This window comes from Bactrocera tryoni, chromosome 3 (assembly GCF_016617805.1).
Source record: "Bactrocera tryoni isolate S06 chromosome 3, CSIRO_BtryS06_freeze2, whole genome shotgun sequence".
NCBI lineage: Eukaryota > Metazoa > Arthropoda > Insecta > Diptera > Tephritidae > Bactrocera > Bactrocera tryoni.
Genome location: NC_052501.1, coordinates 25,224,416 through 25,237,442, shown reverse-complemented (window position 1 = coordinate 25,237,442; position 13,027 = coordinate 25,224,416). Strand labels below are relative to the sequence as shown.

The following is a 13,027-nucleotide window of genomic DNA, read 5'->3' as shown; positions in this document are numbered from 1 at the left end:
CTCAGAGCCTCACCTTTAAAGGGTTTCAACCAAAGTCAAAAGTTCAAATTCACAGAGCTTATTAAAAAAAACCGACTTTTGCTCGAGAATTTTAAAACAATCATAGACCTTCGGGGAAAATTTAACTGAGTAGGGCTTTCTTTTGCCACTCGCGTACAAAACAAAGAATATTTACTTTCACTCTCATTTAACTCTTTCATTTAAGTGCTCAAAATACATTATTAATTTTTTTATAATTTTTGCACATTTACAATCACTGTACATGAATTAAATAATAATTAGCAAAATATCAATAAGCACTCTCCTACCATTACAAACAGTGCTCCTTTTAAAAATTTCTTCAATTACGTATTTCTTATTTAGCGCTTTTAATGTGCGCCACGTCCTTGCGACCAGTGGAAATTCGACGCGAGTTTATCGCCAACAGACCATTTTTCTATGCAGTGATGAATTCAGAACAAAATCTCTTATTTGCTGGTACCATTAGCAACTTCAGAGACTAGAGTACCATATATACGAGTAGACAGTGGCTATACATATAGGGTGTCTCATGGGGTAATTACACTTTTCGTTCGAAATTGGAATCATCGTCTCACACAATTTGTACCTGTCTGAGATTATAGCGTGGAGATAGGGCTAAGCAGTGGAGAGTATCGCATCTAATCGTAGGAGTATGGCTCATTGAAAAAGATTTGTCGAAACTTCGTAAGAACTTGTGAAGACCGAGACGCTGGAGATATTGATTCGTCGAGGAAACAGAGTAATACTGGGCGTAAAAGGTTATGAGGCATCTTATATTTGACAAAAATGTATATTTTATTTGTTTCGGTATATCTAAAATACTAAAATAAAAAAAATATAAAATTGAAGAACTAAAATTGTTTCAAAGGAAAGTTTATTCTAACGACAATTTTTCTTAGATCATGAGAGAATATTTTGTTGTTTTTTTTTACCTATCCATCACTTCAGCATGTCTCTTCACCTTTCAGTTTAAATATGTACCTTCAGAGTCTGAGTCCACAGAAGTCTATCGACAACCAAGAGAAAACTTCTAAGTATGTCTTTACATGCCATGAAAATGTTTCTAAGCGAGCTTCAGTCAGTCAACTGAAAACCTCTAACACCCACCTTTTGTCGTATAAAAATAAATTTCACAGCACATTCTCAAGAATGAAGAGCGAGAAGAAGCTCAATCAAAAATCTGACTATTCGGCATATATGTTAGGTTAGGTTAGATGACTGATCAAAGATCGCACTTGGCTTACTATATGTAGTAATTTGTAATGCCACAGAAAAGAAGAACTTCTGTGCCAGCTTGTCCAGCTCGGTGGGATGTCTCAAAGTATGCGCTCCCAAGTGCTTAAGTCTTGACCTCCCAAACGCTGAACAATCAAGAAGGAAGTGCTTAGCTGTTTCCACCTCATCCTCTTCCATAATGCTTCTGTAGATGGCATCTGGTAGGATTCCCAGACAGTTCGGCAGATGAGTGGAAGCAAAATAATATCTAAATCTAAATCTGAAAAGTGGATTGTGGTATAGTTAATAGACTTTTTATACTCCACTATCTCAGATCATATCTAGAAGTTAAGCAAAGACTGTTGGAACACGATAACTCTGCATTTTCATTTTTCAAATACAATTTTTATTCCTGAAATAAGGGTTTTTTAGATGAAATATCTTGAAAATTGTCCGAAATGAAATAACAAACCTTTGTAAAAACTGAAAAATTCTATTTGGATTATGGTTAATTCACAAAAATACAATTGTACAGTTCAGAAGAGATACTACTTACTTATTTTTGGTACAGGTGCTGAACTATACCTAGATCTACGTTTACTATAAGTTGTCAATTACTCGTTAATGACCATCATACATTTTCATTATTTTTTTGTGCTACCTTCTCTCTCTCTCTTTCTCTCTCTCTCTCTGTTTGTCTCTCCATTAACTCAGATACTTGTGGTGATATTTTTTTGTGCTGCCTTCTCTCTTTCTCTGTCTATCTCTTCATTAACTCAGTTATTAGTGGTATAGACTTCATGAATGACACACGGAAACCCGTGTAGCACTTATTGGTGACGGTTTAACTTTTTCCGATTTTGACTTATCTCATTTCTGTTCAAAACAATAGTGTATCGCTTATTGTCTCTATTCATCGCTGATTCAACTAATACGAAAGGCTTCTGCCTAACAAAATATTTCTCTCACCGCTGATCTACTTTCAGGCATGAGTATTTCCAACTGCGCACTCGAAATCGATCAAACACCGTTAACCTTTAAAGTAGATCGGCCATTTATGTACACGATCAATAATTGCTTAGAGAACTTAACTGTTTTTGTGGGAAAATTAGCAAAACCATAAAGTAATTTTTAACTGTAAAATACTTTTATAACGGACATCATGTAGATATTCTCCACAAATTCACACCCACACAACCCCACATTCATTCATTAACTCAAAGTCGGTGGAGTAAATATCCCTAATGCTGCATGCAAATATCATTTGGTATTTTTTCAGGCATGATTATGGGCAGATCTCTTCCAGCATTTTCACCGCCAGCATTCACCGTTGATCACCCATTTATTTTCATCATTTACAGTGATATTGCGGAAATTTCACTATTTACTGGGCAAATAGCAACGCCATAAATATTAATGAAATATTTTTATAGAAAAGTTTGAATAAAAAAAGTTTTAATTGTTATAAAATTTTTTTAAAGTATAATAAATTTAAAAATATTATTTTATAATATAAAAATGGTATTCAGTTACCTATGGAGTGAAGAAATATTTCATAATTTTAATAATTTTTTTCCGTCCTTATTTCTTCTTCTTTTTTGGCACTACAACTGTGGGTCGGTTTGGGCCGAGAATACGAAACGTCGCCAGTTGCCTCTATCCTTTGCGGGATCCCACTTGCTGTATATCCCAAATACAGACAGGTCGCTGTACACCTGGTCCTTCCATTGGTTCCGTCGCCCGTACCTTTGATAAAATTCCTGTTAGCCAGCACCTCAAGTTCTTCGTATTCACATCTTTTTTCCCTCTTTCTCTTTGTTATGTTGAAAAGACGTCGCTCTTTCCACCTCTTCTCGGGGTACCGTTCTTTCACAGCCCTCGTCAGAATCAGTTGTAGAACTGCAAAATTCCCAGAAATATTACAAATTGAATATTTAATTGTTTATTGTCAGAAATATAAACCTAAGATATGTATGAATGGAACATTAAAAACAGTTACTATATACATACCAACATTTGCCTATACTACTATTTACAGCTACGATGATAGAATTTTGCTCCTTCATCGCCCATCCACCACCACCCAGATTTAACGTCGATCGTCCGTTTGTCTATTTAATCAGAAGTGGTGTTCATGGAGTGCCATTGTTTGCTGGGGATTGTACGAAGCCAGAAAATTGATGATCGTTTCTCAAATGTATTTAAAATCACTCATCGATTGTATACATATTTGTGAAAAATCGGGAAAAAATAAAACCTCAAACAACTATTATAGATAACAATTGTTTCCCTATATGGCAAAGTGAAAACTTATTTGTCATGGAGGTCCGGAAGACGGACGTTCTCTCATAAATTATGTAGGTTGACTTTTCTATTTCGGGATTTGGCAACCCTATCATAAAGATGGGAATTTTTGATGGCATACATACTCAGAACGTTTTGATATACGAGCGCTATTTGTGTTCTTAACAGTAAGCTAAAATATTCATTCGGCTAAAAAATGTAATTTAATCGCGAACACTTTCGCGCCATTATTTTTTTTACCACTTTTGACGTGGGTTAACTCAACAAGAGTATATAGATGAATTCAATTTTTGACGATGAAACTCCAGCAGGAAACCAGTGTTTATCGATGGTATGCTCAATTTTATCGAGGACGTAGATGACACCAAAACGAATTTCATGAAAGCCGTGCAAAATCAATTATTGTTTCGTAAACTTTTGATGCTGTGCTCAAAACCGTCACGTGACCTACATATAGTGAGATTGAGACAACTATGGGCATTAGTGGGACTAGCATACCTTCAATATTGCATGAACATGTGGCTGTAAAAAAAGTTGTTCACGTTGGATCCTAAACAATTTGTCAATCACTCATAAAAAAGGCCCATGTAGATTGGTCGACGAGATTGAGAAATGTTCAGAAAATGCGATAGCGGTGCCTCGAAACACGACATCATGACAGGTGATGAATTGTGGATTTATGGGTGCTTGTTTTTTGGAAAAACTGGATTGTCATGTCCATACCACTGGAACAAAACAGAACAGTAAATGTTGAGTGGTAGGTATCCATTTGTTTGCCAGGGCTTTTACAAGAAATAAGGAAAACCAACCGCGGAAGACGGACCACTCTTCACCACGACAATGCGAGCTCTCACACGTCGCCTGAAACAACTGCATTTCTAAGCACTTAAAACATCGATTTGATGAGTAATCTACTGAAGAGTCTTGACTTGGCACCGATGGACTTCTTTTTATTCCCGTACGAAAAAAAAGAAAGAGGTCAGCGTTTTTCGACACGTGAAGAGGCGGAGATGTGTACCTCAATCAGAGCTGAAGCTGAACCATTTTTCACCACGTCATATTTTGTCAAAACTTGGATTATGCCAACACTTTTCCAGATTTTATTAATATTAGAACACATTTCTTTCCCCAGACTCAAGACAGGCTTTAATTTGTATGCTTTTCCTTTTCATTGCAATTTTTTAAGCGATGCGATGAATGTAGAAGAAAAGCAAGCCGTTAGAAAATAAAGATAACATTCTTGAAAAGCTAACAAAGTTGTTAAAAAAAAATACAAAAGTTCGTTAACCTTGGATAAAATTGAAGAAAATTGGCCTAAAGTAATTGGAAATGTGCATTTCTTGCAATCAAAGGAAGTCAAATTACAGGAGACCTTTCTTTTCCGCTCTTCTCTCTCTCTCTCTGTATTTCTGTATCTTTTTCACTCTTTCGCACTCTCTCTCTCTCTGTCAATCTATCTTCCTATCTATTTACCTCCTATCTCTTTTTCTCTGTGGGCTTAGATAAAATCTTAATTTTTTTTATTATTTCAGGATTAGACAGTAATTTGTTAAGAAGTTTTATAAATAACATAAAATGTATAGTTCTTCATTCGTCCAGAAAACACACCGAAACGGTAGAAGTAGTGTTTGAGAACAAAAAGCTCTTAAGGCTTCCGTGACGCCTTCAATGCTTAGAAATCGCGCAGGCAACACTGTAATAATTTTTTTTTTAAATCGACTCAGTCCTATTACTTTCCGGACAAACCCTGCATTTACTTGCGACGTATTTAATCAATTTTATTTCCCACCACGATCGCGCAGTTGATCAAATGTGAACTGAAAAATACCCAAAAATATTACAAATCGAATATTTAATTGTTTATTGTGAGAAATATAAACCTAAGATACGTATGTATGGAACATTAAAAACAGTTACTACATATATACCAACATTTGCCTATACGACTATTTACAGCTATGATAGTACAGTTATGCGCCTTCATCCCCAAGCAGCCACCTAGATTCAACGTCAATCGTCCGTTCGTCTATTTAATCAGAAGTGGTGTTCATGGAGTGCCATTGTTTGCTGGGGATTGTACGAAGCCAGAAAATTGATTATTAAATGTATTATCGATTGTATACATATTTGTGAAAAATCGGGAAAAAATAAAATCTCAAACAACTATTATAGATAACAAATGTTTCCCTATATGCCAAACTAAGAATTTATTTGTCATGAAGATCCTGAAGACTTCGTTCTCTCATAAATGACGTAGGTGGTTAGCTTTAATATTTTAGGATTTTGCTACCATAGTGTTGCAATCTGGAAGCTAAAGTTGGACATTTTTGCTGGTATGCATACCCAGAACGTTTTGATATACGTTTTGTGTTCTTAACAGTAAGCTAAAATATTCATTCGGCCAAAAAATGTTGTTTAATCGCGAACAATTTCGCGCCATTATTTTTTACAACTTTCGACGTGGATTAACCCAACAAGGATACATAGATTAATTCAATTTTTGAACATCTTTTTATTGCCGTACGAAAAAAAATAAATGAAGAGGTCAACGTTTTTCGACACCTGAAGAGGCGGTTGATATGTTCAAAACGCATGTTTTGAAGAAATGTACCTCAATCGGAGTAGCAAAAGTGCTTCAAAAATTGGTTCAAACGCGTGTAGTGTATAGATTTTAATGGAGAATATTTCTAAAAACTACAAAGCGATTTTCGACGATTAGAATTTGTTTTTGTTCTCGAATCCCGAAATATAAAAGGCAACCTGCGTAGTACAATCATAGCTAAACCCTATTTCACCTCGTCATATATTGTCAAAATTTGAATTATGCCAACACTGTTCCAGATTTTACTATTATTAAAACATTTTCCCTTCCCCTCAGTCAAGAAAGGCTTAAACTTGTATAATTTTCCATTCGATTACGATTTGTCAAGTGATAAGATGGATGTAGAGAGTAAACAAGTCGTTAGAAAATAAAGATAATATTCTTGAAAGGCTATCAGTATTAAAAAATCACAGAAGTTCGTTAAGCTTAGATAAAATTGAAGAAGATTGGGCTGAGGGAAATGTGGATTCCTTGGAATCAAAGGAAGTCAAAATACAGTAGTCCTTCCTTTCTCTCGCTTTCTCACTCTCCCTCTTTTTTTCTCTCTCTCTCACTCTCTCTTGCCTTCCCTATCTTGCTTTATCTCCCTCTCTTTTTTATCTCTCTCCTTTTTCTCTTTATCGCACTCTCTCTCAATGTCAATCTATATTCCTATATATTTACCTCCTATCTATCTCCTCTATGTCAATCTATCTTCCTATCTATTTTTGTCTAGCTTTAGCGAAAGCTTTCGGAATGACAGCATTTAAATATATGTGGGCTTGACAAAGTCTTAATTTATTTAATATTTTGAAGATTAGACAGTCATTTAAGAAGTTAAGAAGAAGAAGTTTTATAAATAACATAAAATGTGTAGTTCAGAAAACACACCGAAATGGTAGAAGTTGGGTTTGAGAAAAAAAATGTTTCTGTTCAGGATTTTGTAAAAATAAGGGAAATACGATTTGTACTTAGTAGTTGTCTGAGGCCGATGAAATTTCCTCTTGTTCTCAATTCGCTCCAAATGCATTAACAAAACAATATTTATCGCATCTGTTCGAAAAGTGAGGCTCGAACCTTGTCTAGAGCCTAGTATTCAAAGGCCTCGCATTAAAGAAGTTTTTCGGGCTTCACTATAACTCATGACCTTTAACTAGAAAGCGAAAGATGTGCCAAAAAAGTTGAATATGATCCAATTGATAACGATCAGATTGCTCTTTGGCGACTAGAGTCATACTTACTATTTCGAAAGTAGCCAGGTCAGAGCACGCCAAGATAATGCAATGCATTAAAAGAAAAAATCCTAATTAAAAACAGTTTAATTTTATCTTTTGTAAGCCAATTGTTTGGATATTTGAGGAAAGTATATTGTATGTTCTTTTATTATTAAGTCTTTTTTCTTGTCTTAGATATATTTTACCTTTAACTTTTTTAACTAACAAATGGGATGGCCTTATATAACAACAAACATATAGTATAATTATTTTCCAATTTAGTTTATTTTATTACCGTTATTTTCGTATTGTATTTTCTACTTAACAGCCATCTTCTTGGGCTTCAGCGGACCAGCATTACCTAAACCACCGCCCAGAAAGTTTATTGCTGACAGACCCTTCGTATTTCTAATAAAAAATAAAGCAAATTTCGTTATTTTTGCTGGACAAAAGGCCAGGCGTTAAAACTTAAATGTATTCTACACAATTTGAATTTAACTTTATTTACTTTGCGTAATTAGTAGATATTAAATTTGGTACTTGGTTTAGATTAAAAAAAATATGTAAGTCTGAAGGGGTTACGTGGGTTTTGATGGCCGAAAAAGTGGATTTTTTCACCAATTTTTTCATGTAATTGATTTATTACAAGAATACGAAGAATTCATCTAAAATCTAAATATACAATTTCATCCGTTAGTAAATGAATATAGTTCCTGATTAATCGAAGAATTTAGAAAAAAGTAACTTTTGGCAAAGTTGCAAACAAATCAGTTATATTTCACTCCAATTTTTACCACAAATTAATTCGAAAAAAAACTAGTTGCAATCGAAAAAATCGTTCTATCAATCAAGAGGTGATTCATTTCGAGGTTCCCTACTTTTTTAAAGAAAAAACACAGAAACTTCAAATTTAATGGGGAATATTGATTATCATTCGAAAGAACATTCTTTGCCATTAATTTTTTAAAGATTATCTCTTTCAAATGTTGACGGCTACGTCTCAGATGGTCCAACTCCCTCGAGCATTTTGACCGGTAACTGACGAATGACACTCGTGATGTTTTGCTCCAGGGCTTAAATCGCAACAGGATTGCGCACATAGACTTTAGACTATACATGTGGCCACACGAAAAAGTCTAACGGTGTGATATGACACGATCTAAATAAATGCATTGATTGATGCGTTGTGTGGGAAGTAGCGCCGAGATCGCGAATTTCAATTTCAGGCATCATAGTCTGTTACTATGGAGCGATAACGATCGCTATTGACAGTTACGTTCTCACCGACATCATTTCTGAAGAAATATGGACTGATGATTCCGACCCACAAATCACACCGAACCGTTGTTTTTTCTGTATGAAATGTCAGTTCTTGAAACTCTTCAAGTTGCTCTTCGTCCCAAATGCGACAATTTTGCTTGTTTACATACCAATTGAGCCAGAAATCGGCGGCCTTATCGCTGAACAAAATTTGGCTCAAAAACGACGGATTTTCTTGAAACTTTTCAGGAGCCCATAAAGCGAAGTGATGTCACATGGGAAGGCTTCAGTCCTTGCACACGCTGTATTTTGTACGCTTTCAATTGAAGATCTCGAGCTAACATAAAATGCGTCAAGTCGTTTCATATGTCGGTCCGAACGAACGGAACTCTCAGCTACGGCTGCTATGTATATTTTCTTCACTGCGTATTGGACGTGGTCTATTCGGTCAAATATTATCCAATAATGAATGCTGGGTCTCAAGATGGGTGAAGGTGTTGTGAATAGAACGCTTTTGAAACCACGTTTTATGAAAACAAGTTCAAACAATGAAATAGCCAACCGGTCTAGTCTGACGGCCGCTTTTCCAAAGTTTCTACCTCCAACACCTTTATTGCGATTGCTTTGAAACTTTGGGAAACCATTCTGGACAATGAAAAAAATGAGTTTTGGAAATTTCAAAACCCACCCCTTAAGAAAACATTTTGAAACTCATCTTCAGAAAATGAAAAATGCATTTTGTGATTAAAGTTTTTAATAATATAATGTAGTAATGTTCAATTTCTTGGTATATTTTTTAAATTTTACTTTTAATTTAATTTACTATGTACATTTAATATTTGCTTATAAAATAAATACACATAAAAAAGCGGAACATAATGGAATATGGCACACATATTTTTTGCAGAGAGTGTTCTTACCAGTTCTCTGTTTTTATAATTTTTTTTATTTTTTAATATTTTGCTAATAATTTTGTTATAAACTCGCATATTTCTTTCACTTTTAAATCTCATTTGTTAATAACTTTATTAAATAATAAATGTAAGTAATAATAAATAGATTAATTATCAATTTCTAATATTATTTAAAAGTCACCGTTTCACTTCCAAGTTTTGCCAACTCCAATTTATGTAACTAAAAGTGACATTTCGTAAATACTATTTTTTTTTCTCTTAGCTGTCATCGTTTCGCGCATTACCTCAGTGGGAGGAGGTCCACCGCCGCCCAGGCTCTTCATAGCAGACAAACCGTTTGCTTATATCATCAAAAATAAGGCCAATTTGATTCTGTTTGCTGGACAAAAGACGAAGGCATGATGGAGCTCAATTTCAATAAATTTATACATCTATATTTGAACATAAGTATATATGTAAACAATGTAAAAAATAAATAAATTTATATATTTCGTGGGTCATCATATAACTGTTATTATTTATTATATATCGACTTGAAGTAACTAAATATGCACCTTCTATTAAGAATGATGGAAATAGAGTATATGACAATTTCTTGCTGGTATTTTTCTGGAGCGTGTTTGACAGCAAACTTGGCTTGTGACGCCATGCACGAAATTACTCAAATCATTTATTTATATTTTAAAATTATAGAAATTTTTCTATTCTTGTTGTAAACGTGACATTAACTTATCTCTTTCATTCTTGCTCGGTATGTGTTGAACGTATGTACATATGTACACATTAAGTTATTTACCGTTAATGTTATTTTGACGGCTAACGATTTTCTCCGCCTGTCACAGCATGCAAACAGATGTTCGTGGGAAAACAGCATCGTAACCTAATCGTTTGTGGCAAAAACATCATATTTGTACGTAATGCATGTGGAAATAAATATATGTAATACTGTCATCCATCTATTTTTTGGGGTTCATGTTGTCTATTAATATATTAAAGATTGGAAATAATTATATTTAAAACATTTCAGTTTTGCGAATTTTACCCGTAAGGAGTTTCAGACGCAAACGCTTCATTGCTGATCATCCTTTCATGTATTTCCTGCGCTCCCGAAAGTTTGGCATCTACTTTATGGGTCAGTTTCAGAAGATCTAGTTAACTGGAAGACTGTTGAAGAGAAGAATGATGACCGATTTTAATGGCAAAGAAGAATACGTTGAATTTATATTTAAATTATAGAGAGAAGCGGATAATAGAAAATAAAAAAGAGCGAATATTTAGAAAGAGATTAATTAGAGTTTCTTTATAATCTTCTTAACTAAAGATGATTAATTTTAATAAAACGATTTTTTTTATAAAAAAAATACTCTCTGGAATATTCCGGTAAGTAAAAGTATACAGACTTAAAAAGATTAAAGAGTTTATTGAGTTTTGGAATTCGACAGATTGTGGTAGTCTATCAGATCTGCAAGATGCGACTTTTTTTTAAAAAGCTCAGTAAGCCATTACGTGCTCAGATACTTAGAAGCATGACGTCATTAATGAAGACATCTGAAGAGTCCATAGTAGACTTGAAATCAAGATGTGTTTTTGTTCTTGCGATCATTAAATAATGTAAAGATGAACAGCTTTTATTTCGACCAAAAATCAACATTTTTAGGTTTTGAGCCAACAATCCGGCACAGTAGAGCCTTATGACCGTGTTGGAATTCTCCAGGTAGTCGATGTACAACACTCTTTGTAAATCCCAGAAAACAGCTATTATCTTTCCAATCTTTGACTTCCTAGGGGCGGGTGTCAGCTGAAATTCACTCTTTCGACTGTTCGCCTTCTTTTGATGTGGCCTTATTGTACGCAAAAACAAAATCAGGCTCCATCACGTCGACAACTTTTTTATGCCAATATTTCATGTAGTATATGACACACGCGATCTTTTGTGATGACTACTGCCTCAGCTCTTTAGCGCAACTTCAATTCTCAGTCGACCAAAACGAAACCATGGACCTTTTCCAAGTTATGCTCTGAAAATGGCTACCATTTCGAGACACCTGTATGCGGCTCATTAATAACTGGCACCCGTCCCTGTTAAAGCATATTTGGAGATACCTAACGAAGATGAGGAGGCACCGTATACAGCATCCCTGAGCTCTTTGATCTCGCTGCGCGATTGCTCCTCCAGAAAATCGAATAACTGACCGTTATTGCTTTGTATCCAGTTTTGAAATTTCAAAAGTTATCAAACATGTCCGCATTCACCATTTTCAAACACGTGGAATCGATTATTGTAACCAATGCTATCGATTTGTAATATCATCAGGGTATGAGGTAGAATACATTAAATAAATAAATGATGATTGCACTTCGACCGAGGGTCTATTGGGTCCTCTCCTAAGTCATAACGACCTAGCCCCAGCAGATTGATAAATTACAATATATTTACTGCTAGGTGCTATTGAGGCGATGTGATTCCTATTTGGAAACATGGATCCAAGGACCTTTACCCTGCGCCTACAGACGGCTGTGCAGTCAATTAGCAGGTGTTCTGGATTTTCAGACTCCACGTCGTAGAACCGGCTCTGCGCACAAGAAACTAGGCTCATGTTATATACATAAGTACTTCTTAAGCTTACAATAGCCAGTGAAGGAGGCGACATGTAGTCTAAGTTTATTCCTTGCGAGGTTGATTACATAAGTATTTAAACCTTTTAAGGTTGTAACCACCCTTTAGCAACTTGGCATGGTGCATGCATAGGAATTGTTGCCAATATCTCTCCCACTACTTCATGCTTGCGGAGCAGCTCTTTTATGGTATAGGACCAACCGAAATGAAAGGTTCGGATCCTACCATTTGGTTGCGATCTAATAGACTGTTTAATCGTTCTATAAACGCCTACACCAATAGTGAGTATGCAGAGTTTGGTGCGTGATAATGCGACCCCTGCGCCAATTCCCTCCGACATTTTCGAGCCATCGGTGTACCGCTTGATTGTACTATCCCTAAACTGTAGCTCGAGAGCGGAACGATCCATTCAGCCTTACTGCTAAAGATAACTTTGAACTTCCTAATGAAGTTTACAGTTTTAGTAATGCTGTCCTTTGGGAGAAGAGCCAGTGGTATTTCGCCATTTTGGCCTTTCAAACGCTGGGAAGAGATTACCTTACCTCTGCCAAACGCTTCTACTGTCATTTGAAGCAGTGTATTTTTGGCAACCTGTCCGATTATTAGGTGAAGCGGTGTGAGATCCAGCATGACTTCAAGTGCCGCCGTCGGACATGTCCGTATGACACCCGACACGCATTCAATAAGGTCCGTTTCGTCAATGCCTGGTTAGCAGCCATCTGTCAGTTAAGTTCTGGTTAAAAAATTTTCTTTACAGAAAGAAGAAGTCTTAAAGAGGCCATACACGACATACTTGTGTGCACACCGATCGTAAAAAATCAAACATTTTCGCGAACATGGATTGGTATACGCACAAGCCCATACACGAGTAAACCGCAATCGCACACATACCGATCGAACG

At 35.5% G+C, this 13,027-nt stretch overlaps 1 protein-coding gene across 8 annotated transcripts in view; it reads left to right on the top strand.

The window, feature by feature from the left end:
• LOC120772720 (alaserpin-like) overlaps window positions 1–10,777 on the top strand; it is a 31,126-nt gene extending 20,349 nt beyond the window's left edge. The window contains exons 4-5 of one of the 8 annotated variants that reach the window (XM_040101474.1): window positions 7,664–7,809; window positions 9,772–9,861. In XM_040101474.1, the coding sequence (XP_039957408.1) occupies window positions 7,664–7,800 (137 nt within the window). In that variant the 3' untranslated portion in view covers window positions 7,801–7,809; window positions 9,772–9,861. Of the gene's footprint in view, window positions 1–363; window positions 833–2,222; window positions 2,470–2,515; window positions 2,681–3,274; window positions 3,493–5,496; window positions 5,652–7,663; window positions 7,810–9,771; window positions 9,984–10,536 lie in introns of those variants that run through there. The other 7 variants (XM_040101477.1, XM_040101470.1, XM_040101472.1 and 4 more) reach the window with 7 other exon arrangements.
• The last annotated feature ends 2,250 nt before the right edge of the window (window positions 10,778–13,027 follow it).